At 39.7% G+C, this 25,390-nt stretch overlaps 1 protein-coding gene across 1 annotated transcript in view; it reads right to left on the bottom strand.

The window, feature by feature from the left end:
• The window catches only part of LOC141018954 (alpha-1,6-mannosylglycoprotein 6-beta-N-acetylglucosaminyltransferase B-like), a 68,625-nt gene extending 62,277 nt beyond the window's left edge, over window positions 1–6,348 (bottom strand). The window contains exons 1-2 of the mRNA XM_073493708.1: window positions 6,261–6,348; window positions 614–865 (exon numbers count right to left, since the gene is read on the bottom strand). Coding sequence (XP_073349809.1) covers window positions 614–681 — 68 coding nt within the window. The 5' untranslated portion in view covers window positions 682–865; window positions 6,261–6,348. The remainder of the gene's footprint in view (window positions 1–613; window positions 866–6,260) is intronic.
• Window positions 6,349–25,390: the final 19,042 nt, after the last annotated feature.

Below are 25,390 nucleotides of genomic sequence, written 5' to 3'. Positions count from 1 at the left end.
GAGGGAGGAGGACAGAGTGTCACGCTTAACAGCTTGATTTCTTGAGTTTGTACAAAGGCTGAAAACTGACAACAGAGAGGCTGCAGAACCTGTGAGTTTGACAATGCACTCACATGCAATATATGAAGTGATGGTGAAAAACACAAGTATTGTGGCTATGATTCCTTCTGTGCCAACTGGACAGTAAGAGGGTGAGAGCTGCTCACTGGCATATCAAAACTGCCAGTAAGACCTCTGTATTCACACAGGAGGCTGAAGCAGTGACAGTGACTTCTTACTTAATGGCAGTGAGTATCTTGAGCTTGCGTCCCAGCCTATCTGGTCAAACTTGGGGAGTTTTAATGAGTTTATACCCGCTTGGTTTGCTTTCACTCCTCTCCAGCGGCTGGTGCAGGAACTTTTAGCTGTGTGAGCAAATGTTAATGATGGCACAGCGGGCAGACAGTTGCTCCAGTTAATGCCAAGGCTGTGAAGTTGCAGACCACTGAGGAAAACAACCACTAAACAGTGACATCACAGTGTGCTTTTGCCTTTTTTTCATGATGCAGAACAAAAAAATAAATAAATCACAGTGTATGAAATATGATGACAGCAATCTACTGTCTGCTCTTACCTGAACGGTTTGAAAGTGAGAAGACATCTTCTCACCATAATGAAAAGCTCGCTGCTGGTTGCAATCATTTTCCACACACGTTGAAAGCGCCGGGTCTCCTTAACATGGTGCGAGTGTGTTTGACAACCATAACTTCCTCGCAGCGTCCTGTCTGAGGCTCGACTGAGCGTGTGATGAGCAGCTGTCCGTGTGGAGCAGCGCGTCAACAACTTCAGCGGGGAATCCCGTCCTGCAGCAGTCCTCCTTCAGACTCTGCAGAGAGCAATACAAAAGAAAAAAGAAGGAAAAAATGGGCAATTGTCCTTTAATCAGCTACGATCGTATCGTGTGCAAAAGTCCTGGAAACACAGCGAGCTCCGAGCGCAATAACGCAGGACTGCTGAGTTCCTTGAATTCCTTGAAACTGACTGACTCTCCTCAGTGCGCGAGTGGCTCTCTCGCTTTTTTCACTGGTAGCGCCATCTATCGACTCAGACTGGAAAACGACTTATTTTCTGTTGAATTAAGAAAAAAACAAACAAGAAAACAAACAAACAGTGACAACTAACGTGTCTTAGATATGAAAGTAAGTTTAAAATTGTATTATACTGGAAACAAGGGGAATTAATTAGCGTTTTAATTAGTTTTTCATTAGTCCTCCTCACCACTGCACTAATGACTGAACTACTCATCATGACACACACTGGCTGATCGTGCGTAAATCTGATCCAGTGGCCGACTTTTTGAACAAAGCATCACTACGTATACACAATCAAATCAACGCAATCAATTAATGACGTGCAATAGTCTTAAACAAACAAACATCTGGATCCATTTTTAGACGCAATATTGTCCATGAATCGCTCCCATTTCAGCACCGTGGACAGCTCCGACTGGGAGGCAGCAGGCTGACTGCAGCTCAGCAGCGACACCCCGCGGAGTGAACACAGAATACACTGACAGCTCTGGTCTGGTCTTTAGGCTATTTTCTGGCTTTGCTCGACCTACAATGTGAAATAAAAAGTCAGGCTTTATGATCTATTTACATGATACTTCACAGTGTTGAAAAGTTGAAATTGTGAAGTTTAATGTAGTTTTAGAAAATTCAAACTCAGAGTTTTAATATTTACAATATTAATGAGGTAATAATACAAACTCAGAAATATCTATTTTCCATAAGTGAATAAACAAGCTGTTCTCAGAGGAAAATTAGGTCCCAGAACACTGTTTGAAGCTAGAGAGGTGGCAGGGTTCGCCACATATAAACAAAGTAAAACAGTATGAGTGTTGTCCTTTAAGGTCAGTTTGTTTATTCATTCGTGAAAACAAAGAGAGTTTGTTTATTTTGTTTCGGCATAACAAACAAAAAACAACAATCAGTTAAGATCTTTCTGATTAAAATTTCTTCCCCATATCAAATAAATTAGAGGTTTATTTGTGGTTGGCTTCCTTATCAATGTGATGAAATCTGGCACATTGTTGTTGTTGTTTTTCGTCTGTGTCTTTATAAGATGAAAGTGAAGAAAAATGAAGAAGATTGACCTCAGTATAACCCGGGTGAGCCATCAACGCAACATCAAATCCAGTGTCAGCCTAATGGACCCAGTGCCAGCATCCTCTGTTGCCGTGGCAACCGTTTTCACCCTTACTATGCCTGTCCCTGTTGCTGCTGCCTCTCAGCCCGCAGCCCAGCGAGACAGAGTGACTCTTCTGACATTACGAGGCCGGGCTGAGATCTAAAATGCACCGCTGGTCAGTTCACATTCACTTACTGTCAAAGGACAACATGACGGGTCCTCGTCTGACTGACCGCAGGGCTTCAATACATGACGGAAAACCTCAGCGACAGTATCAGTGAAGGAAAGCAGATTACGTGTGTGTGCTGTACAAACTTGCTGAAAGAAATATTCCACTGATTTTAAAGCAGTTAATCCTAAAAACACCTGTAGGCTTTCATCCATCAGCTGCAGCCTCTCAAGACATCTCCCAAACTTTATTCTTTTCATCTAATTGTTTTGAGTAATTCCTCCTCGTCTGCATCTTCTCATTTGTCTTCTTGTTCTCAGTAATTATCTCCTGCTCCATGCTGACCTCCCCACCACCGCATTATCCACAATATTCATTATCTCACTGATTTACTGCCTTGCTGTTTTTGTCTCTATCTTTCTCTCTCTGTGTCTACTTGTCTCTTGAGTATTTACTTCCACCGCCGTTTCTCTCTCCCACCCACTGTTTGATTTGGACTCCCTCTGCTTTGCCGAGGATTCACAGAGGCAGACGCCCAAGGACAAAGAGCTCCTTAAAGTATCGCCTTCATGCTAAACACCGTATTTGTATTTAACGGGGGAAAGACACGTCTGGGAAAAGCTGGAGTGGAAAATGCAGGCTCGTGTGCTACAAAATGGGAGGAAAATCAAATGCACTGAGCGCTGCTGAAATGATCACAGCAGAAATAGATCCAAGTCCCACTGAATCTTTATTACATTTAGTGCTTTTGTTTGCCAGAAATGTGGGAGAAAAAACAGGAACTGAATCCTAATCAGGGCACTTCACAATACATCAGCCCACATAACTTTATTTCTTTGCAAAGCTTCACTTAAAAGACAAAACACTGAATTATTTTCAACAAAAGTTCCCGTCTCAAGTTTTCTTCTCTGGACTCGACCGTCATGATGTCAGTATGTGCCACAACATTTATTGTGAATGTAGGCAGAGTTATGATCTTTTACTTGTAACATATTGTGTTACAGTTATCTACTGAAGTCAGCATGCTAACCAGCTACGACCATCCCATCCCATAACATTAGAAAGAGAATATCTACATCGATGTAAAGAGAACCCATTTTCAGCAAACACCTGTGGTCCTTGTGTTAGCTCATCCAAGTTTATTGTCTTTAAAAGCTGACTGATCATTAGAAAACCCTTGAACAATGATGTGAGCACTGCTGATTAAAGAAGCAATAAAACTGGCCTCCCTCAGGCTGGTTAACTATCTGAAGCATCAGAGTTTGTGGGTTTGATTAAAGTCTCAAAATAGCCAGAAAAAAATAACTTTCTTCTGAAACTCCTCAATCTATTCTTGTTAGATCCCACGCGAGAAACTGCCAAGAAACTTTAGTTCTCATACAATGTTGTGTACTACTCCCTTCAAAGAACAGCACAAACTGGCTCCAACCAGCACAGAAAGAGGAGTGCAAGGAGCACAGCCGAGCGAGAGGACAACATTAGAGTCTAAGTTTGAGAAACGGACGCCTCACAGGTCTGCAGCTGGCAGTTTCATTAAATGGTTCCCTGCAAAAACACCAGTCTACACATCATGCAGTGAGGAGACGCCCCCAGGATGCTGGCCTTCTAGGCAGAGAAGCAAAGAACAAATCTGAGGCAGGACAATAAAAGGAAAGGATTAAGGTGGGGAAAAGAAATTAGATAATATCTGGTTTTTGTTTTTTTTATATCAATTTAGCTAGGCTACTCCACAGTCTTTCCACTTATCCCCTGGCCACTGTTGAAGTCACATATTCTGCATTACAAGTAGCTGCCTTTCTTATTCTGCCGTACATTGTTGATATAAAATGTTACAGTACTTGCATATCTAATCCCAAGAAACGTAGAAAATGAATGAAATGAAATCAAAACAAGCCAACACACTGAGTCTATCAGGCTACCTTCCTATATTGACACACCCTGCTTTGATTCTGGCTTCTCTAACTTGCAATGACCGACACAACCATGGACAATTTAAAGATTTTATTTTGATCCCTTATTTCTCTGCTCTCTGTCATGATGAGTTGTTTCACACGGAGGAGCTCTCGGCACATATCTGACCGCTCACTGATAGATCGCCAGCTTTACACATTCATAATGTCCACATCTGCCATTAATGTAATTGTGAGTGATGAACAGCACTTGAGATGCTGTAATACTTGGTCTTAATGTTCATTTATACGGCTCCGCCAGGATTCGGGATCCATAAAGGCCTAATGGCTGTGCACGTCATAGAAACTCAAAGATGTGTGTAACTGATATCTAACAAATCCCAGGCTCCAGCAGGGAGGATGTATGAATCGTTACGGCTGAGTCTTTCTCCTCCTCCCTCAGCAGAGGCCTTCACACTTTAAATAACAGTTTGATAAAATATATACTGGCATTCTTTAATCCGTTAATATTTAAAACATATTCTTCAGTCAACACTTTTTCACAACACCTGCTGCGTGAGTGACTGCGTGCAGAGCAGTAGCTCACTTTCAGAGTTTTCTTTGTCACAGCACATTGCGTGAGAAGAGCTGCGCCTGTCAAAATACAGTATGGGGCTTATAAATACAGATGATAGCCTCACACTCTCTGAGAGGTTTGTGTAAATAAACAGATCCGAGTTGTGTTAAAAGCATACTACCCAGAAAACCTGAATACCTCCACTGTTTGGAAGACTTGAGAGGATTTTAGGTTTTCAGGGGAATGTTTGTCTGACTTTACGTGACAGCTGTACTAATAAGATGCATTGCAGTTTGATTTTTAAGAATAAAATACACGACAAGCTCCTCAAGTCCTGGTAAATATATAGGTGAACACAACACAGGCTATAAAACTTAAACACAAGCAGTGTGCACTCGTGTTAAAGGCTCGATCGTCTTTGTCAGGAACACCTCCTTCTGAGTGTAATCACAGATACGCCACTTCCAAAATAGTAACTTGACACAGATTTCCTTAATGATCTGAGCTATGAGGTTGACACAATTAGTACTGACACCTTTAAAAGGTTGTGTAACATTAGTTGTGATCTGGATCCAACATGCAACCACACACTGCATTCATTTAGAGGAACGGTCTGCTTCATACTCTATCAGGACAAATGCTACATCTTGCTATGCAATCGTAATGTGAAAAGGAGCCATTTAGTTGAGGATATCCTTTTTTGCATTGGCAGCCTTTGCTTTACTGTTTACAGTGTCCAAAGTGGCGAGCGATGAGAGAAGCTAGAGCCTTATATGCACTTAGGATGGAGGGTTAGGCCTCAGGGTGGGCAGCATCTGTCTCAAAGGATTAATGTCCTGAGAAAAATCTTCAAAGTCACTGCACACCGGATGAGCCTGAAACTCCTTTAAGATCTGTTTCTCTGCCATCACACGGTGTTTAAAATCAAAGATGAGGAAATTTAAAAGAAGATTAAAGGCCTCTTTGGTGCCAACAGTGTCTTAATGTGATTAAAACATTATCATATTCAAGTGAGACGGCAGAAAACTGCAGAAAACTTTGTATGGATATGAACTGATCTCCTCTGGTTTGCGTGACTTGTGAAGTAAAAACTATAAAGCGGCTTTGAACTTTTTATAAGACCGCGCCTGTGTTTGTTCAGCCGTCATGCTTCAAATACAAGTCACTTTCATTCATTTTGCAGACCACTTCCAGGAAACTAAAACTGTCTTCACCTGTTTTTTTTGCACAGACATAGCCTGATACATCAAAGAAAACTTGTCCTGGAGGTTCAGAGTCGATCACTCTTCCCGCTTCACTGCAGACCTTTTACTTCTGCTTCAACTCAGAGGAACAGATTGACAATAACCCCACAACTGGGCAGCACTGCTTTCAACTCTCACATGAATCGGAAAAACAGTCTGATAACTTCTCTGTTGGTTTCTTGAGACTAAAAATAGAACAGTGATTCACATACCTCTTTCAATCTCTGTCTGTCTTTCTTTGTGTTGTTCGCTCATCCCTCACCTGTCCACCAGGAGTCCTCAGTACACTGCCCTGCCCTGCACACCTGTGGCTGATCTACAATCAGCCCAGACCTGCTGCCTGATCTCCACCAGCTGCTCCTTGTTGGGTGTTGTTTGCCAGAATGTTTCCAGGCTGTATTATTTCCACATATGCTCGCCTGCCCCAACCTGTTGGGGGTTAATCTGCCTATTCTTTCTTCAACCAAACATATTCTCTCCCTCTAGGTATTGAAAGAGTTATGGGACAGAATGAACGCCTAAATATTTGTGCATGTAAATGTTTAATATAAGACCAAAAACACCTATACAATTACATCGGTTTAAATACATTTCAACCTTATAGCCTAGTGCTACCTGTGAACAGCTGTAGTATTTATTGCTAAATCTCATAGCTGCCACCTCTCACGCTTTCGCCGTGTGACACACGGTTGAGTGTGTGTGAAAACAGGCAAAACCGTGTGTCACACGGCGAAAGCGTGAGAGTTGGCAGCTATGAAATCCAGAGGTATTGATTAATCACTATGGTAATTTGTATATCATACTTTTGGTTGTCACAATGCTTAAAATGAAAAGGTGCTCCATATGATTTTGTGCTAACAATATAATGTAACTGATGTTATTATCAACACTGCTTGTCATAGCAAACTATAGAGGGATTTCTATTGTTTAGTGGATGATTTGTTTGTCAGTAAATTTATAGAAATTGGGGTTATATTACTTTTCTGGGCCAAAACATGTCTGGGTTTTCTCTATTAAAGGAAAAGTTCACCAAAAAAAGAAAATTCTGTCATTATCTACTCACCCCCATGCAGATTGAAACCAGGGTGAAGTTTCGTCTTCCACAAAACATTTCTGGAGCTTCACAGCAAAACAGCGTTGCAGCTTTCTGCTAAACAACTGATGGGGACTTGTTTTAAAAACGTGAAGAAACAACCAAAAAAATGATGTAAAATGGCTCCATACAGCTTGTCTGGCGTAATCCAGATTCGTAATTTGTAAAAGTTTCCAAAAGCCCAGCAATCCCAAATTGATTAAATAGATTTAAAAAAGTATTGTTGTTATTTACAAAACAAGTCCCCATCTACTTCAGTTGTTTGCTGTTTTGCTATAAAACTCCAGAAATGGCTAACTTTCCATCGACATGGGGGTGAGCAGATAATGAAGGAATTTTTGATTTTGGGTGAACTTTTCCTTTAATGTGATATATGCGATTGCTATTTGAAAATGTTGCTTATATTAACATATAGAGCCCATTCAAACCTGGCAGATAAAATGTGATCTGTATCTCGACAACCAAAAGCACATGTTACTGCCAACGTCTGAATGCGTTGTGATCAGAATGCCATCAGAGCATTACATTATCTGGATATGGAAAACGCATGCTAACATTTAGTGTAGATGCATGCAGCGCGTATTGGAGTTTGGAGGAGGCCGCCCAGCAGGTTGAAAGGTCACCTTACTCATCTTCATGTGAACTCGAGGCAAAAGTTACAGGTAGTAATAAAGTCTTGCCTTATCTTGCCTCTACATATCTGTCACACCCACTTAACTAGTGTGTATACTGAGATCATATGTGTGAGTCAACATCAAGATAACAAGGCTGCTTAATACCAGGTGTAAATGCAAAGCTTTGATTATCGGGACACAGATTACATTTTGACATCGGGTATAAACGAGGCCTTTGTTCTTTACATACAAACTTTTGATTCCTCAGTAATAGAAGTTGATAATGTGTCTTGTAACTTGTCATTTCTTGCTTGACTACCTTCTGATAAAGAATCACTGCGGTGTGTGAAGATCTGCTTGATCAAGCAGATTACTTGCTTGTGTACACTGATAATTAGGCCCAGCTTCTCGACACACAGCAGAGCTCTTTTTCACTGTTGATTGTGAAACCGGAGAATGTGGGTGGGACGTGTCTGTGGTTTTAAAATGTAGAGGGACAAAGTCTTATAAAAAATCAATATATCTTGAGTGCAATCGTTCTGTGATTTACAGAGAAGCATAAAAGGTTTTGTTTAAATTATTTACAAGGAAAAAGTGATTTGTTCTCAGCAGGACAACAAAATGACTTGTAGCAACATGATTTTGGAAATCTGCCTATTATTCTCCTTTTTATAAATTTGATTACAGCCTACACTGTTTTTTTTGCCTTGCAGCCAAACCCAGGCCGAGCTCTGACAGCTCAACATAATTCAGAAGTTCGACAGTGCTCTTGCCTGCTCCCTGAAGAAAACATCAGTGCCCAGCAAAACTTTTTTCTCACCAGACAAGAGCCAATCCTGAGATAACAGATAAGACCTATTGTTGTAAGGAGTTCATCAAACAAACTCAAATGCCATGCTGCTTCTTTGCCAAAACTACCATTAAGTTCATCTGAAACTCAATTTTCACAGCTCTGCCCTCGGGTCAGGTCGCCTTGTTGGCATCTCCCTCCAGAGATAAGTGGTTCCAGTGAGTCAGAGTGGATATTACCACAAACAAACTGGTGTACAACAGGCTGTTTTCAGTGCGACAGGGGAATGTGTCTCACCCTGAGGTATCTGGATAAACAGTCAAAGCTATGATGTGTTTGTGTGCTGTCATTTGTTCTCAGTAAGAGCAAAGATTTCTATCACACAACTTGTTAAATGTTACTACAAGATGCAATCTGTAATTGGTGCTCAGAGAGATTGAGAGAGGCTCTGATTATATCTGAGTGATTAAAAAGAAGTATTTTTAAGGCCCAGATTAAGGAACTGCACATTAACAATCAAGTCTGGAGATAAATCAGAGAGTCGTAAAAACAACTTCAGGGACAAACATGAATGAAAATGGATTGTTGTTATCCTGAATCTGCAAATGTGACCAGACTTAAAGGAGCGCTATGTAAGAACTGGCCACCCGTCAAGTTCATACACAAAACAAACAGCGCATGACATGAGTAACTTCTAACTGCTGCTAACTGTAGCTGCTGTTAGCCAATTAGCTCAGTTAGCCATTCAGCGAGCCGTCCGGACTGGGGACTGTTGGTGCTCACACCCCTAGCACTGGAGCTGTGGATGGTGCTAGCTGGTTAGCATGCTAATTTCAATAACCTAGATATCTCTGCAGCACAATACAGACGTCAAAACTGTTATCTTTCACATTCCTTTGATAAGTTTAGTTCATTTTTTCATGTTTTTAAGTGAAATTCTTACACGTCGCACCTTTAAGGCATCTTAAACACAACAAGTGGTCTGAGGCAAGGGTCAAATTTGGATGGAAACAGCAACACTGACCTAGAAAACCTTTAAAATGCATTCATATAGCCACTAAGTTTTTACTTAGCACACAGGCTCATTTATAAACAAAATTGGTTAATTCTGGCTGGAAACATTCTGATTTATTGTTTTTAGTGTAAAAGTATTAGAACATTTACTGTAACAAATACATGTATTATTGGTATGTTTTGATTTGATTATAAGTTTAAGCAAAGATCGACATAGAGCCAATTTGTAAATAGTATTTGTGGACAGTGAGTGCAGTAATCCATGGTAGTGTTTAACAAGGAGGCAGGAAACAAAACTTTCACTCTCCCTCATGTTTCTCTGTCATTCATTCCTGGGCATGTTCACTCACGCTCAAGTTAAAACCTGACACCACATGATCTGAAGCTGAAGCTGACTCGGTGAATCTTCTTCCATTTACAAGAACAGTCCTCTGGAGCTACAACACATTAAAGGAAGCGGACCTAAACTTTACAACAACAGAAATCTAGAGCACCATGGTGAGAAACCGGCTTTTACCTGATGCAGCTGTCTGTGTTTGTCTTTTATCTGGTTCATCTAATGGGATAAATATTGATTTTAACGCAGATGAAAGTGATGAGTTTCTCTGCTGGTGGGAGGACGCGGATCATTTATGGCTGGGTTTCCATCATGTGGTTCGCTTCAGCAGTCAGCATTACTGGTGAGGCTTTGTTTTGTGCATGAAAAGTCATGTTTATCAGAACATTTTGATTTGAATTGCTGTAAAGGGTTTTTTATATTCATGGTAAATCTCCAATCCTTGAAGGTGCGATATGTAAACTGTAACATCTGACAAAGTCACTAATAATTTTAAGTTGTTAAAACTTTTTAGCTCCTACAACTTAAATTTAATAGTCTACTTTACTTGGAAAACTTCTAAAATTTGCAGTGTAAGAATTTAGTTTAAAACATTTAAAAATGAGCTAATATTACAAACAGAATGAAGATATAACAGCTATTAAGTTAAGCCAGAGACATCTATGTATTGAGTTGATCAGATATCTACTGACTTAGCATGCTAACCAGCTAGCCCTATCCCTGTTGTCGCTAATTACCCCACCTCAAGATGTAATAGCTCAACCAACTACAAACTACGAGCTTCCAGTCCAGGCAGAGTCAGCTAAAAGCTTCGCTAGCTGCACGGCTAACTGAGCTAACAGCAGTAGGCAGTTACTCTTGTGATATAATGTCTCCTATTTCTTCAAAGTGTCAATTCGACAGGTGGCAGATTCTGGCACCTTTAAATAAGCTTAGCATAACTTACTGCTAGCATTGTTCTGCTCGATATTAGTACCTATACTGTCATCTATTCTAGTTTTTGTGCAAAGGCTGCTGGCTGAAGCCACATATTGTACAGACAATTAAGTTTTATCAATCTTTTTAACTTTCAGAAATATAGTAACACTATTTCGCTAACAATTCCTTTAAAGGTGCAATATGCAAGAATTAGCCACCAATTCAAATGAAAACTCATAATAAGTAGGAGGCAGCATATCCTCAGAGTTACCGCTAACTGCTGCTAACTTAGCTGCTCTTAGCTCATTAGCTCAGTAACTCAGGGACTATAGTAGTGCTGGAGTTTACAGACAGAGGCCTAGGACCAGGACGGGGCTTGCTAGTTAGCATGCTAACTCAATAAGCTACACAGACATGTGAAAAGTGTTATTTCTTCACATTCTGTTGATATTAACATTAAACTGAGCAATGTTAATAAAATGTGACCAAATAAATAATTGACTAAAGATTAACCCCATCATCCCTCTCTCTGATCATTCAGCCAGTGAAGATGTGGAGCTACAGGTAGTTTCAGAGGTGGAGGCACGGTGTGGAGACAATGTGACGCTGACATGTGACACGAACCTCCCAAATAAGTTGGATATTAAATATTTTGCCTGGGAGGCTGGAAATATAACATGCCAATTTGACAACGACAAACGTGAGCCTCAGTTTCTGTGTGAAAGCACAGTTAATACTCCCACCCACAGACTCACTCTGACTCTCCTCAATGTGATGCCAGTCAATGAGGGACCGTACCTCTGCAAACTTCGCACCATACGGGGATCCAAGTTTGCCACAACTGTTGTTAAAGTGCACGGTGAGTTACATTTTTATATTTTTTTAACCATTGTTTGTTGTTTTCGTCTTTTATATTTCTAAAGGTTCTTGATCTTTACAGACTGCTTTGGAAGTCCAAGCTCCTCCATCAACGAGTCTCATGCTGAGTGCCGGTTCAATGGAGTTTACCCCAGTGGCATCATTCGCTGGTCCCAGGGAGGCGTGAACTTAACGGACTCTACCAGCACACAGGAAGTCGAGGACCATACCGGACGGTACAATATCTGGAGCACACTAGGTGTACAGAAAAGAAACCTGAGCCAGCCTTATATTTGCAAACTGTGGATACCTTCTGAGGGGAAGAATTTGCAAATGCATGAGCTACCTATTCGTAAGCAACCGGAGTCGTCAGGGAACATGGTAGAACTGCAGTGGATTTGCATAATGGTGGAATTCATGATGGTGAAATTTATGTCATAAAGGAGAAAGTTAACAGGAGAGGAGGAAGTCAGCCAATTTATTGTTTGCTTTGAGACAAAATCTGAATCTTTTGGCTGCCAGAGCATAAATCTTGATGGCAGCACAGCATTTATCAGCTTTTATAATACCTTTTTCTGCAGAAGCTCACTGATGACTGAAATCAATCATAAGTAATGTTTGGGAATTTGAGAAAACAATGGTATGTGTCAAAGGAGTTTGATTAAAGAGTGTACAGTTTTCCTTAATATAGGCTTAAGAACAACACTTCTTTGTAGACACAACATTTCTGTTTTCAATTTCATGTTAAGTCTTGTTTCACTGCTACATTTATGCTCACTGTAACCAGGGAATTACTTTTTACTTCATCCTGATGGCCAGAAGGAGGCAGTCTCCTCGTAATAAATAGCATTGTTATACTGCTTTCACACACCTCTTGTATGTTGCAAATGCTGTAAAGAAGAGCTACTAGATTCAATATTCTGATTTTATAGCAAAATACATCAACACTTAGGGAGAGGCACTTTGCCCATGAGTACTTAGATCCTTAATGTAAACATGCTTCATGTGAATAGATTAGCAATTATTAAGGGCAATAAAAAAATCTGAAAACCTACAATGTAGGAAATAAAATGTGTCTTTTGTTATCATTTCTATTTATTTTGCCGAGGAAATTATGTTTTTTCACTTTCATTCAGCTCATGTGTAGCTTTAGTGGACACTAATCTGACATACAGCCATTAATGATCCAAATCCTGTCTACTAAATGTAAAGTTGTGTATTGAGGACTTTAGTTTAAATAAACTACTTAACAGAATTCCACAAAACTTGGATGGACGAAGGGTTTCTGCCCAGAATAGACCCCAATAACTTTTGGTGAAGGGACGGATCCAGGATTTCTTTTTCTCACTTTCCTTAAAGGAGCACTATGTAGTTTTGGATAGGAAATTCAAACTCAGAATTTTAACATTTACAATATTAATGAGGTAAAAATACAAACTCAGAAATATTTATTTTTTCCATAAGTGAATAAACAAGCTGTTCTCAGGGGAAAATAAGCTCCCCAGAACACTGTTTGAAGCTAGAAAGGTGGCAGGGTCCACCACATATAAACAAAGTAAAACAGTATGTGTTGTCCTTTAAGGTCAGTTTGTTTATACAGTCATGAAAACAAAGAGAGTTTGTTTATTAAGTTTGCTCATGAATAAAAAAATAAATACCAGTAGAGATAATTTTCTTCTGATTAAAGTTTCCTCCCCAAAACTACATAGTGCACCTTTAACATTGCAGTATAGGGCGTTTTTCAACATTTCTGTTAATTTCTCAGGGAATAATGTATCTTGATGAAAAACAAAAGAATCAGGCATATTTAGGTGGCTGGTATCTATGAGTGAGTACAATATGTTGCAGATCTTACATCTGGTGATTTTAAATTATAGTTAAACAGTTATGGGTGGTTTAAAATTTCAGGTGATACGAGGTGGAGGTATGAGCTCTACCTAGTGCCGTTCACGTTTTAATTCTGCTTTAGTAATCGTGCTACATAAAAGTGTGAAATGTGATACAATTCCTGTCGGTAAGCTTTGTGAGAATGTATCATGTAACACGCTCCTGTGAATGTCTTCACTGTCTGAGTGATCGCCAGCCGTCCTGACTGGATGTGTTTGCTCATGTACAGTTTGACGATGTGTGTCTTGGAAAGTTTATTTGGTTATGCAAGTTAAGACATCTGTACACTCCTCACTGCGCTTCACTGCAAAAGTAGTTGCTTCAGGCGAAATTCAGTGAGGGCTTCCTCAGTGTGTATTTTGTTATTGTAGTTCGGAGTTCTTTGTTGAAGTTTGGTCCAGTAAATGTGGCAAATTGTCAAAGCCTGTTCTATGGACATGTGCAGGTATTGTGTTCTCACATGTCTGTTTTTTAACACAGTGGGGACGGTTAAACAAACAGGAACAAAGCCATTAAAAGAACATTAAGGTTAAGATCTGGGCTGAAACGGATGAAAGTGTGGATGTATGAGAAATGTGCTTCTCCAACAAAAGAAAGGCAGGAAGGACAATTCACTGGACAAACCCAGCTTCTGGAGCAGGAGAGGCAGTGAAGAGGTAAGATAAGTTGACCTGAGGTGACCTCACTGAGAGCAGATACACAATACAGAGTAGTTACCATGGACAGAACACAGAGGCTGGATTTATCTGCTCCTGTAGAGCAACAACAAAATTGATTAAGACTCACTGGAGATCAGCACAGTCGAGCAGGCAGTAGATGTTTTCAATAAACATGGGTCTCAGTGCAGAGTGTATGTGTTTGATGTTTACCAGCTGCTTGTTATGTTTATGCTGCAATGATTTATGCCTAGTTTGACATTTTGGAAAATACACTTATGCACTTTCTTGCCAAGAGTTGGACAAGAAGCTCGATACCGTTCTCATGTCTGTATATTAAACGTGAAGCCAACACAAGGAGCTGATTAGCCTAGCTTAGCTTAGCACAAAAACTGGAAAACAACATGTTGTTTTTTACACTTTATTTTTGGGACAGTTTCAACAAATCATAAATGTTAATGTTAATTATTGAGCTTTAGAGGTGAGGTAGTGCATTTTGTTACCTTTAGACAGAGCCACGCTAGCAAGCTGTTTCCCCCTCATCCCTGTTGTTCTACTAAGCTAAGCTACTAAGGTGAGCTTAGCTTAGTGACTAGCGAGAAGTTATGAATGACTTTCAAAGGCACTGAAAGTAATCCTATTTTTCAAAGGCGCTCTTCACTGGAAGCATTAAAGTTGCAATATTTAAGAACTTTAGTTGGAAAATCCAGCGGACGGCAGCTACAGTCGGTAGTCGGAGTGTAAATTCAACAGGTGGCCAATTCTTACATATCACACCTTTAATCATCAGTTAAAGTTTTTAACTCTAATCAGTGATATTTATATACAAATAACCATTTGTCTCTTTTCAAGTGGGGAATGTTCATCAGTATGCTGCTTTGTCGTGCATCAGAAAAAAATGAAATATTTGTTTATTACAAGAGCCACTTGTACTGTAGGTGTTTACACTACATTACTAACACTATGAACCACAATCTGATTATTGATGAAACATAACAACTCATATTGTCTTGCAGAAAAAAAAAAATCATTACGGACATCCTGTAATCCAAGATGTTTCCAAGGTTTGCTGTACCACAACCTCTGTGACTGTAGAGACAACAAGATTGAGTTGATGCTCTCCCATCTCGATAAAGCACTGTTGCCATGGTGAAATGAAGCTGCTAAAGCTTTATATAAGGACACATACAGACAATATATTATCTTTTCTGTTATTTGTTGTTTTACTTCTTGCGGTGCAGAAAATTGGCCCTCTCAAAGGCCAGCAATTACATGTGCTTGGCATTGAATGGAGCATAATTGGAGGAGCAATCGGATTTCAAACAACTCATGTTTATAGGAACCAGGCAGAGCTCGACTGACACAGTGACACAAATCCTGTATATTATTAAAGTCATGTGGCAGATCACGTCCTGTACTAAGTAGCAGAACAAAAAGGAAAAGAGATAAACTTACATATACACTCAACAAAAATACATTCAAATCAGTCATTGGATTCACTATTTCATAGTCGACATATGACTTTAAGTATGAAGGCAGTTATTAAAGCTTATAAAAGACCTGCAGACAAGTATACTTGATTCAGTGTAGCAGAAATGAGTTAGACCTGTGGAAATATTTGTCTATTCAAGGTTAGGAGTTTTAAGTTGAAGAAGAGACATGTTTCATTTATGGACACAACATTCATTAGAAAATGTCAAAATTGACCTGGTAGTCTTTGATCAGCTCCTCTGCAGGCTCTCCAAGGAACTCCATCAAGCAGCAGATTAAGAGGACTCCCAACCATCCAACCAAATACATGCATCTAAGTCTTCCAGGTTAACAGTTATATTTAGCAAGATATATAACTTTAACACAAACAAGGTAAATCAAAAAAATAGCAGTAAATCATTAACATTAGCTGACATTAGCAGGAAATTGGCATTAAAGGTGCAATATGTAAGAATTTTATATTAAAATATTAATCAGAATCAGAAATACTTTATTATCCCGAGGGGAAATTGTTTATGTTACTGCTGCTCCCATTCAAAGTTCAGAATATGCAGAAATAATAATAATAATAATAATAATAATAATAATAATAATAATAATAATAATAATAATAATATCTATAACTAAGATTATCAGTAGAGTGTGAAAAAATAACAGTTTTGATGTTATGTCAAAGACGTATGTATAATGTTGCAGGGATATCTATTGAAGTTAGCATGCTAACCAGCTAGCCTCTTGTCACTTTGTACCTCAGGGGGTGACAGTCCGATAGCATCCATCACCAACACACTCTGGGCCGCCCAGGCAGGTCCGAGTCAGCTGATGTTGACTGCTAGCTTCATGGTTAACTGAGCATACAAGGTCAGCAGTCCTGGTACAAGTCCTGTCCTGTTTTGAATCCTGAGGTGACAAGGTCTGAGGTTTCTGTTCCAGAAAAAGGATTAATTCTCCTAAATTTTGAGCACAAATTTGTCAAAATCCATATTAGTGAGCATTTCAAGATAATCCATCCACCTTACAGGTGTGCCGAATCAGGCGCTGAACAAATAGCATGATTACTGCACAGGTGTGCCGTGGACTGGTTGTACTAAAGTCTACACCTATGCGGGTATTTTTGGAACAAAAACGATCGCCATCCGAAAAAGCATTTTGCAAATTTTCAGAAATAATCTCTGTTTATACTAACACACCATTCAAATGCCGAAAAAACTTAGTATTTACTTACGAAGGTTTAAAAGCTATTAATAACATGCACATTGCTCAAATCGTGCAAAAATGGAACATCCTATCATTCAAATTATTTGCTTTTGATGGTGCAGATAAATATATCAAATAATTTAAAACACAGACATTTAAATTATACTAGAGGATCTTGTTGGAATGAGGATAACCATTTGTCCAAGGTGACTGCAGGAAGATAGAGACTGACTGCTGGTTGAGCTAGAATGACATTTAAGAAAAGAGCGAGCGACACATTGTGCTGTCAATTCATGAGCTCGCCTCAATAGAAATGGTCTTTCAAGACATTAATGAGACAATCAAGTCCCACAAAAAGTTCCAGCTCAGGTGTGCCTGACTGCACGTGTCCCCAGCTGCTTAAGTGGCAAGATTTGATGACATGGTAATGGTCACAAGATTGGATGAACCCTGACCAGAGTTCACAGCTCTGTCTTAACATTATTCCCACATGAGTGCAAAGTGGATTCGCAGAATAGCAAACTTCTGTGCATCCTCCAGCTGAGGTTTTACCCATCCCTCCATTTGCTGTCGCACGTGGCACATGTATACACACGTTCTAGGAAAGTCAAATGGCCTTAAGTGAAAATATCAACGTCACACACAAACATCTCTTTGACATTCAAAAAGTAATCACTAACAGACTAATAAAGAGATGACACACCGTGAAGTGGAGAGAGGTATCTTTACAGGCAGCGACACGTGACCATATAGTTAAGAGCGACATCTATTTTTAAAAGTTCTGCATCTTTCCTGCAGCTCTTATATCAGCTGTTGGCAATGCTCTTCTATTTCTTCAGTGTGAAGTTTCAAAAACCTCCTCCTGACATGTGCATTGTGGCATTAATGAAGAAACATGTGCGTTGTCCATTCTAAGAGCTTGAAACTTTGTGGCTACATCTGTTGTTGCTATTTAACAAAATGAATGGTTCTCATTAACTTGGCATCCAATATATAAAGAGCCACTCTTGAAATGCTAAAGGTAAGTTCAGACCAACACCTTCTCACCCCCAGCTTGTCAAATACGGCAGCTTATACCCCTTTAGTGTCAGCTTTGCACTTGAAGGGGTCTGGGTGGTGGTGTGCAGATCAGTCCAGTGTCGATCCTTCGAATCCCAAACTTTTCTGTTCTAGGTTTGATTTTCAGAATAAAAGACTGGTATCTAAACTCTGTCATTTTGGGTAAATGTGTGTTTAATCATTAACAGGGACACAGTAGAAAGTAACTACACTGTCACCAGGATCTAGGCTAAATAGTACCCGAGCGAAAGGAAAACTACTTGGTTAGGTCAAGGCAACAGAACTATCTGGTTAGGTTTAGAAAAACATCCTGCTTTGTGTTAAAATAACATTCAGGAACAACACCTATATAACTTAAGTTACGTAATTCACATTAGCGAACTTGTTCAACATAACAAAAACAAGTCAATGTTTCTCACACAGGACGTTAACCCCAGTGTCGAGGTGAAAAGTCCTGCATATGACCCACTCAACCACCTCCTGACTCTGACTTTTCTTGCTCTTTATACTACTACACTCCCAGAAAGTGACATGAAGTCACTGCAGCAGCATGTTTTGAACATTTTTGCCAGCATAATTTCCAAAACATCTTTATGGGTGCAAAAGATAAATCTTTTGTAAATGTAGGTATTCAAGAAGAGTCGGTATTTATCACATACAGTGTACAATGTGGTGAAACTTCTTCTGCATTTAGCCTGTGAGGAGCAGTGGGCAGCCAGCGTTCACGGACCTGAAATTCATATACATGTTTTGAAAAGCAATTTTTTTCAAATTTCAAGTTTCCATATCACCTCTTTTACGCTTCACTGTGTCTGCTGTGAAGATCTATGTTTCAGTAATGCAAATATATAACAGGGCAAAACTTAATGCGTCTGCTCTTTTACTGTTTTCCCATTCAACTAAAGAAATCCATTATGTAACGCCACCTGCTACCTAAAATAAATTCGACGGTGATTACAGGTGGTATTTTATGAGTCACGGTGACAATTTAGAGGTGTGGGTGGAAAGACTAAAAGGTAATAAATGTTAGATGTTTTTAATTGACAGAGAAAGTGCTGCTGCAGGAGAGCCATCAAAAAAAATCTGACATCAAACATCGAACAGTTACATAACCATCCAATTATTTTATGTAACTGCTGTTGTTCAGGCTCCTCCTCTTGTCTTCTTCCATCTGTGGATACTGAGTGCTGTCACCACATATAGCACATCCACAACTACACTTACTGTATACAGACTCACAAGCTCTACAGGGAAGTGTAATCGATCAATGTAGTTGGCTTCCTGTGGCAGTATTGTGTAATTGCTGTGTGAACAAAAGGCTTCTGTTCATCTTGAAGCTCCACATCACAGTGTTACTTTTCAACATCTGCAGTGTGACACCAAACTTAGCAATCAGAGAGCTGTTTATTTCCATTCATTTCAAAAACATGGATAATTACTTGTACTAAATATTGCTGTTTGTTCTTGTACTTTCTTTGCACGATTGAGATTGTTTTTTAATGTCTTGTGCCCAAGAAAACTTAGCTGTTGCCAAGGTAACAACTAATGAGTATCCAAATAAAAACCAAAAAAATGATTTGTCCGTGAAAATGATTTTAATATATAATTCATCTCACGGTCCACTGAGTTGAAATACAATAATACATCATTAAACATATCAGGGATTAAACCATTGTGATGCTATTTAAGCTCAAACTTTAATCAAACGGCTTCATGGGCACGTTATGAACTCATTTTTTGGATTCAGTGGAGGCGTGCATTATTGTGTTATATATATATATATATGTGTGTTTTCACAATGATCTCTGAAGTAAAATTACTGTTTTTGTCAAAGGAGTCTGGTGGCTTTGAGGAGAGTGATCAAGCAGCTGTATCTGGTTACAAAAGGTCTATTTCTGTCGGGATCCTTTCCATAAAGTTGTCAGACCCTCAGAATAGGACTTTGAGTCTGTCACTGTCAAAATCAATTACTTTTAGCGGACGTAATTTGACGGGCGCAGCTCCCCCAAAGGATTACTCCGCAGACATTGCAGCCCATTTAACGGCTGCCAGCTGACGCAATCTACTTGACCAACTCCAAAACAGTTTGCACCTCTTAGTCACACCAAAATGTGCAAGTATGTTTGTTCACCTACAGATTGACGCAATGACATCACAGCTGATATCTGCACACTGTGGTATGTTCTGTAGTCTGTTTAGATTTTTCCATCCCTCACTGCTACATCATATGTTTCGAGGGATTTTGTTCTGGGCCCGTTGATTAAACCGACTTGAAATGGAAAATGAACGCAAATTGTTCTGGTGATGCCAGGCTACTCCACTCCATCCTAAATAACATCAACAGAGCTAATGCAAACACTATTAATGGCCACGTTACACGAGTCTTTGATTCAGCTCGTTTTGTAATGTCCCATCTCCATAGCTGTCCGATCATCAAGCTGACGTTAGGTGGGCAGGCTGGCAAAGTTATCTAACACTGACACACAGATTGGTTCATCATTTCAGTGGCAGTACAGTCGTACTTTTAGCTCATTTAAAGCAGGGTCATTCGACCATTTTCAGTCCACGATTGCTGTTAAGCTAAAAAGGCATGTTGCACTCTGTAAAAAACCGACTCTGATTGACTGGAAAAGCATGCTGTGCCAAACGATGGACTGAACTGGCTTGACTGAACAAACGTGGTCCAAAAATGTATGATTTTTTTCATCACTAGTTTATGTCAGTTGCTGAAAGTAGTACGTATCATTGATATAGGCTGCTTAAATATAAACACATGACAAAGACTAAATTAGAGTCACAACACCATAACTTTGCTTCACTTGGTCCATTGCTCAGGTGCCTTTGCAGAAAGGTGTAAGATGACAGCTGAGAACATCAGCAGCTGTTTTATTCGAACCTTTTTTAAATAAAAAATATTTCTATGAGTAAAGATAAAGCTATTGCTTCATACTGAGTACCACCAACAGATAAAAACCAGGTGTGCTGGGTCCACTGGAGTCTACAGTCACCACATTGGTCGACATGGCCGGCCACATTACTATCCATTATCTCGCCGCATTACACAGTCAAACAAAGCCTCGGGTCATGTGCCTCAGAACCCAAACACAGAAACTAACCACCATGCCTTTCCAATGAGGTTCATGACACTTTTTCACACTTCCGCCTCCACAACAGAGTGTAGTGTGTGTGTGTGTGTGTGTGTGTGTCCCAGTGTTTGCAGTCTACAGCTGGCAGCCACTAACATTAGGACCTACACTGGAAATTAGGCGAGAGCTCAGCATAGTTGAACTCAATGACTTGAGAGGAGGAATGAGTCATTGCTGATTCGACACAGTGAGCTCTGTGTACAAACAGTAAGACCTCTGCTTCATCGGTGGTCTTTGAAAGTCTCATTGTATGGAACAAATAAACATCAAATATAGAAGAAATCATGAAATAAATAACCATATAAATATATTGTGTCAAAAATATAAAAACAATATGAAATTATTGAATGCCCTATAGAGAGAATCATGAATAATGGCAGTGCCTTTTTCCTCCATTTCAGTCACATTGATGCAAATTTCACCAAGGTTGCTAAACGCCTGCAGTTATCGGCAGCGCTTGAAGAATGAGTTCACCTTCACAAAGGTCTTGAGCGGCACGACACAAACCCGGAGCCCTCGGAACAATAGATGAGACGATATGTTAATCTTGCACCGGGCAGAATTTGCTTCGAGATAGAAAACAGAGAAATATCAATGTCATCAGTCTCAGTAAGTACACATCGGGTTTATTACTCAACATCCCCTCAGGTAGCATGTTGCATAAGTTTTAAATTCATATTTGAAAGCACAGGGTTTTGTTAAACACCCTATAAACAAGTCTTTACAGGATAATCTGGAGGAGAGACAGACTAATACCCCTTCCCGTATAGGTGAGTTATGGTACAAGATGTATGTGATAAAAACAATAAAGTCATGTTTTAGTGTGTGTTTCTGTGAGGTTTTGCTCTCATGTGTCGTGTGTTGCTTTTCAGGTCCTCCCTTTGTGTGAGTTTCCCGCCCTTTTCTGTGTCTGTGAGTTTGTATTGACTTTTCCAATACGTTACTGTTCAAGCAGCACTCGAACATGGTTTAGTCGCCACTGAGATTGAAAGACAGACTGTAGTTAAAGATTTAAAAAGTAACTGTTGTTGGTCGCTTCCGTGTTACTAGTAACTGAGTCGTGCCAGCCTGATCGGTACTGAGCATGTGCACCTCTCAACAGAGATGAGAATATCTCACTTCATCGCAACTTCTGTTGCTTTCAGCTCCTGTCTAATTCAGAAGTGTCGTATTCAGAATTTTATTGATTAAGACTTTTGAAAACATGTTTAACATTTTCTGGATGTAGTCTGATGAGGTATACAATCATGATGACTACATTTGTGATGATGACCGAGACACACAAGGGGAAAAAAGAAAGCATGAGTTTACCTGTGTTTTAAAATCCTGCATGTACAGGCTGATTTTGGTGTAAAAGTGGTGTAAGTTACTAGTCTCCATGGCAATGATTAACAGCTGTGAGGAAGGCATGATAACATTTTGGGTTTTTTTAAACACCATTTTCCATTCTACATAAAGTGTATATATCCTCATCTGTCCCCTCGGACTGTCAAGCTGTCAGCGTTATGACTTCTGTGACCACAATAGATTTGTAGGACGAAGTGTTTGTGGTGACTGTTTGCAGCATGATGTACCAAACCTGTACCTGCACTCTTATAAAAGAAGGATACCTGTTCACATCTCACTGAATACAAAGCAGATGAAAACAGTGTGAAAACAACACCTTTGTGAGAAAATGATGTGAATATCAAGACTCTCATGTCGACGCTGACTTTAACAGAGCTCGCCCTGACCTCATATAGACATAAAGAACTTTCTCAAGCATGTCACACAGCAATTATTGCAGTCCTTTCTTTAACCGACCCTGAAATTCAACTGTCTTATTATTTTCCTGACAGAGCTGAAGGTCAGGTGGTTTCTTTGCAGATCTTCTTGAAAACAAAGTCGGATCATCTGTGAGGAGCAGACTGACAGCCTCGGTCATGACAAGAATAACACATGCGTTAAAGCAGCCCTACAGGGATATTGTTCTCTGGAGAGGAAGCAGTGCAGACCTTATGAGATCATATTATTGATGCGCTGTTCAAGTACTTACAGCTATACTTGTAAGGCTTTGAAAATAATACTTAACTAGTAATGGATGTTTGGGAACAGGTGTAAAATATGTATACGGTTGCCTTTTTGATTCATTTCTCACTGTCAGACATCTCTGGTACACTGGCAGGAGCTGTCCCCGGAAATGTCCCTTTTCCTTTTTTTTAACTAGATAATAACATTGGATATCTTTATGATACACTGACGGCTGAACTGGGAATCCCCTGTTTGCATTTCAGAAATCACGTCACCTTAGATAAAGGATTCTCCCAGGTCTCCGCAACAACCAGTAAATCAACAAAATACATTAAGTGGGTCATTAATGTGTCAGGTTTACAAGGATTACGGTGACACAAGTCTTATCAAGCACACATTTATGACTGATTCCACAGATAATATCAAGTCTGTGTTCAGCTCCATGTTTCCCTAATTCATTGTTTGAGATAGAGGAGCTCACAGAGGAGGATGGGTGCAGAGCTGCATAGGAAGGTAACGATCGCAGTCATACAGTCAGACATCTCCACAGCAGTGAGGTAATCGTGAACCCAATAACCAGACAGTCAGTGTTAGAGTGAAGGATGAAGTGTACCCTCTTGGATTAGCTGGAAAATCCATCAGGCTGTTTTTCTGACATTTTACAGATCCGTGGTTCTCACAGGACAGCCACACCACAAACATATGATGATTTTATAGAACATGATGTAATACTGTCAATTAAAGTACCCAGCAGTATATAAAGTAGTAAAAATTAACTCAATCATAAACATCTACAGCAGTAAAAGAAACATACACATTAATGCAGCAGTAATATTAATCCAACATCAGATGTAATAGGTGACAGGTAACGTTTTACATTTTAAGTAGGCCTACTCTTCATTATTTTTCCTGATAAGCCCCCAACACAAACCAGCAGGTCATCAGAAGCACAGGCTGATCTCCCCCACATCCAGCTTCCCTCCGAGCGATTTATTTAATGCAATTGATGTGCTAGTTTCATTTGCATGCACTGTTCACACTGTTTTGTACGCGTCAGTTAGCAGAGCTGACCCTTAAAAGAAAGGTTAAAAGCCTTCATCGTGAACTACATGCAAGGCTAATTTTCTTTAACAAGCGTCTGGACATAATTTAATTTCAGTGTGGTGTAGAGTGAAAATTAAGTTTCTACTTCTATTAAACTTTATCGTAATAATTGAAATGGACATTATTGTTTGGGAGAAAGAGCTAGCCTGCTTGGTATGCCATGTGGCTAGTGCTTCCTTATCACAACCTGACCTGACCTTAACTTGTTGCTTCGGTGGATGAAGCCTGGACATATTCAAAAGGAATTTATTGGATGCTTAATCACAGTGGTTGGACTGTTCAGCTTCCTCGCGTCTTTTTGTTTTTCATTTCTAAGTACCCTGCTTTGCTAATACCTCTGGTCAGTCTGTTCAAACATCCACTCGCACAAGCAGCTAATAATGACTGGGCGCTATGTACAGGATGCTAACCTCAACAAATTAGCTTTACTCTGACATTTGCTTAAATCTATCCTGAGCACGATCATGTTTTGATTCAGTGTGCAAGCAGAGCACAGCAGGTTGCCAGGTCCGTATGTCAAAACCCACCCGATGGCCCGTCCAAAACCAGTCCAGAAAACTGCAGACAGGTTAATTCTGTGCCTTTGAGTATAAAAAAGAAAAAGAGAAACTAACTCTATTTATCAACCAAGATGTGGCATTCAATGTTGATATTGTGGCCACAAATAAATAAATGCATTAGAAACACTAATGTTTCACAGCTTCAGTATTCTGTGTTTCATTAGGCATTTTCAGGACAAAAAGGACAGGATTTGGGATTCCAGGACACTTTGTGATATCTCAAATCATTTGGGACGCCTTGTTGCCATATCTGGAAACATTAACAAGTCAGCTTGAGACAGAGTTTTCAACCAGTTTACAGAGAGCTAGCTAGCTACAGCACAGAAAAACCTGCTGGCGACAGCCATCCTTTCAGAAAACCAAATCCACAGCTGTCGGCTAGAACGCTTCGCTTTCTTTTGAATTCCGCATTAAAATCAAAGACATATTGTTTCAGAAATTACTGCAAGTTTACAACGCTCAATCTGCCACTGTTACCATGTGCTGCATGGAGTGCTTGATAAGACATAGCAGCAGCAGCTTTCATGCACGGTCAATTTATTCATGCCATCATTACTAAATGTGCAGAGGAGTAGCTTTCATGAGGATGTTTGCCTTGTTTCATCACA

The sequence above is a fragment of the Pagrus major genome, chromosome 23 (assembly GCF_040436345.1).
Source record: "Pagrus major chromosome 23, Pma_NU_1.0".
Taxonomy (NCBI): domain Eukaryota; kingdom Metazoa; phylum Chordata; class Actinopteri; order Spariformes; family Sparidae; genus Pagrus; species Pagrus major.
This window is presented reverse-complemented; position numbering and strand designations above follow the sequence as displayed.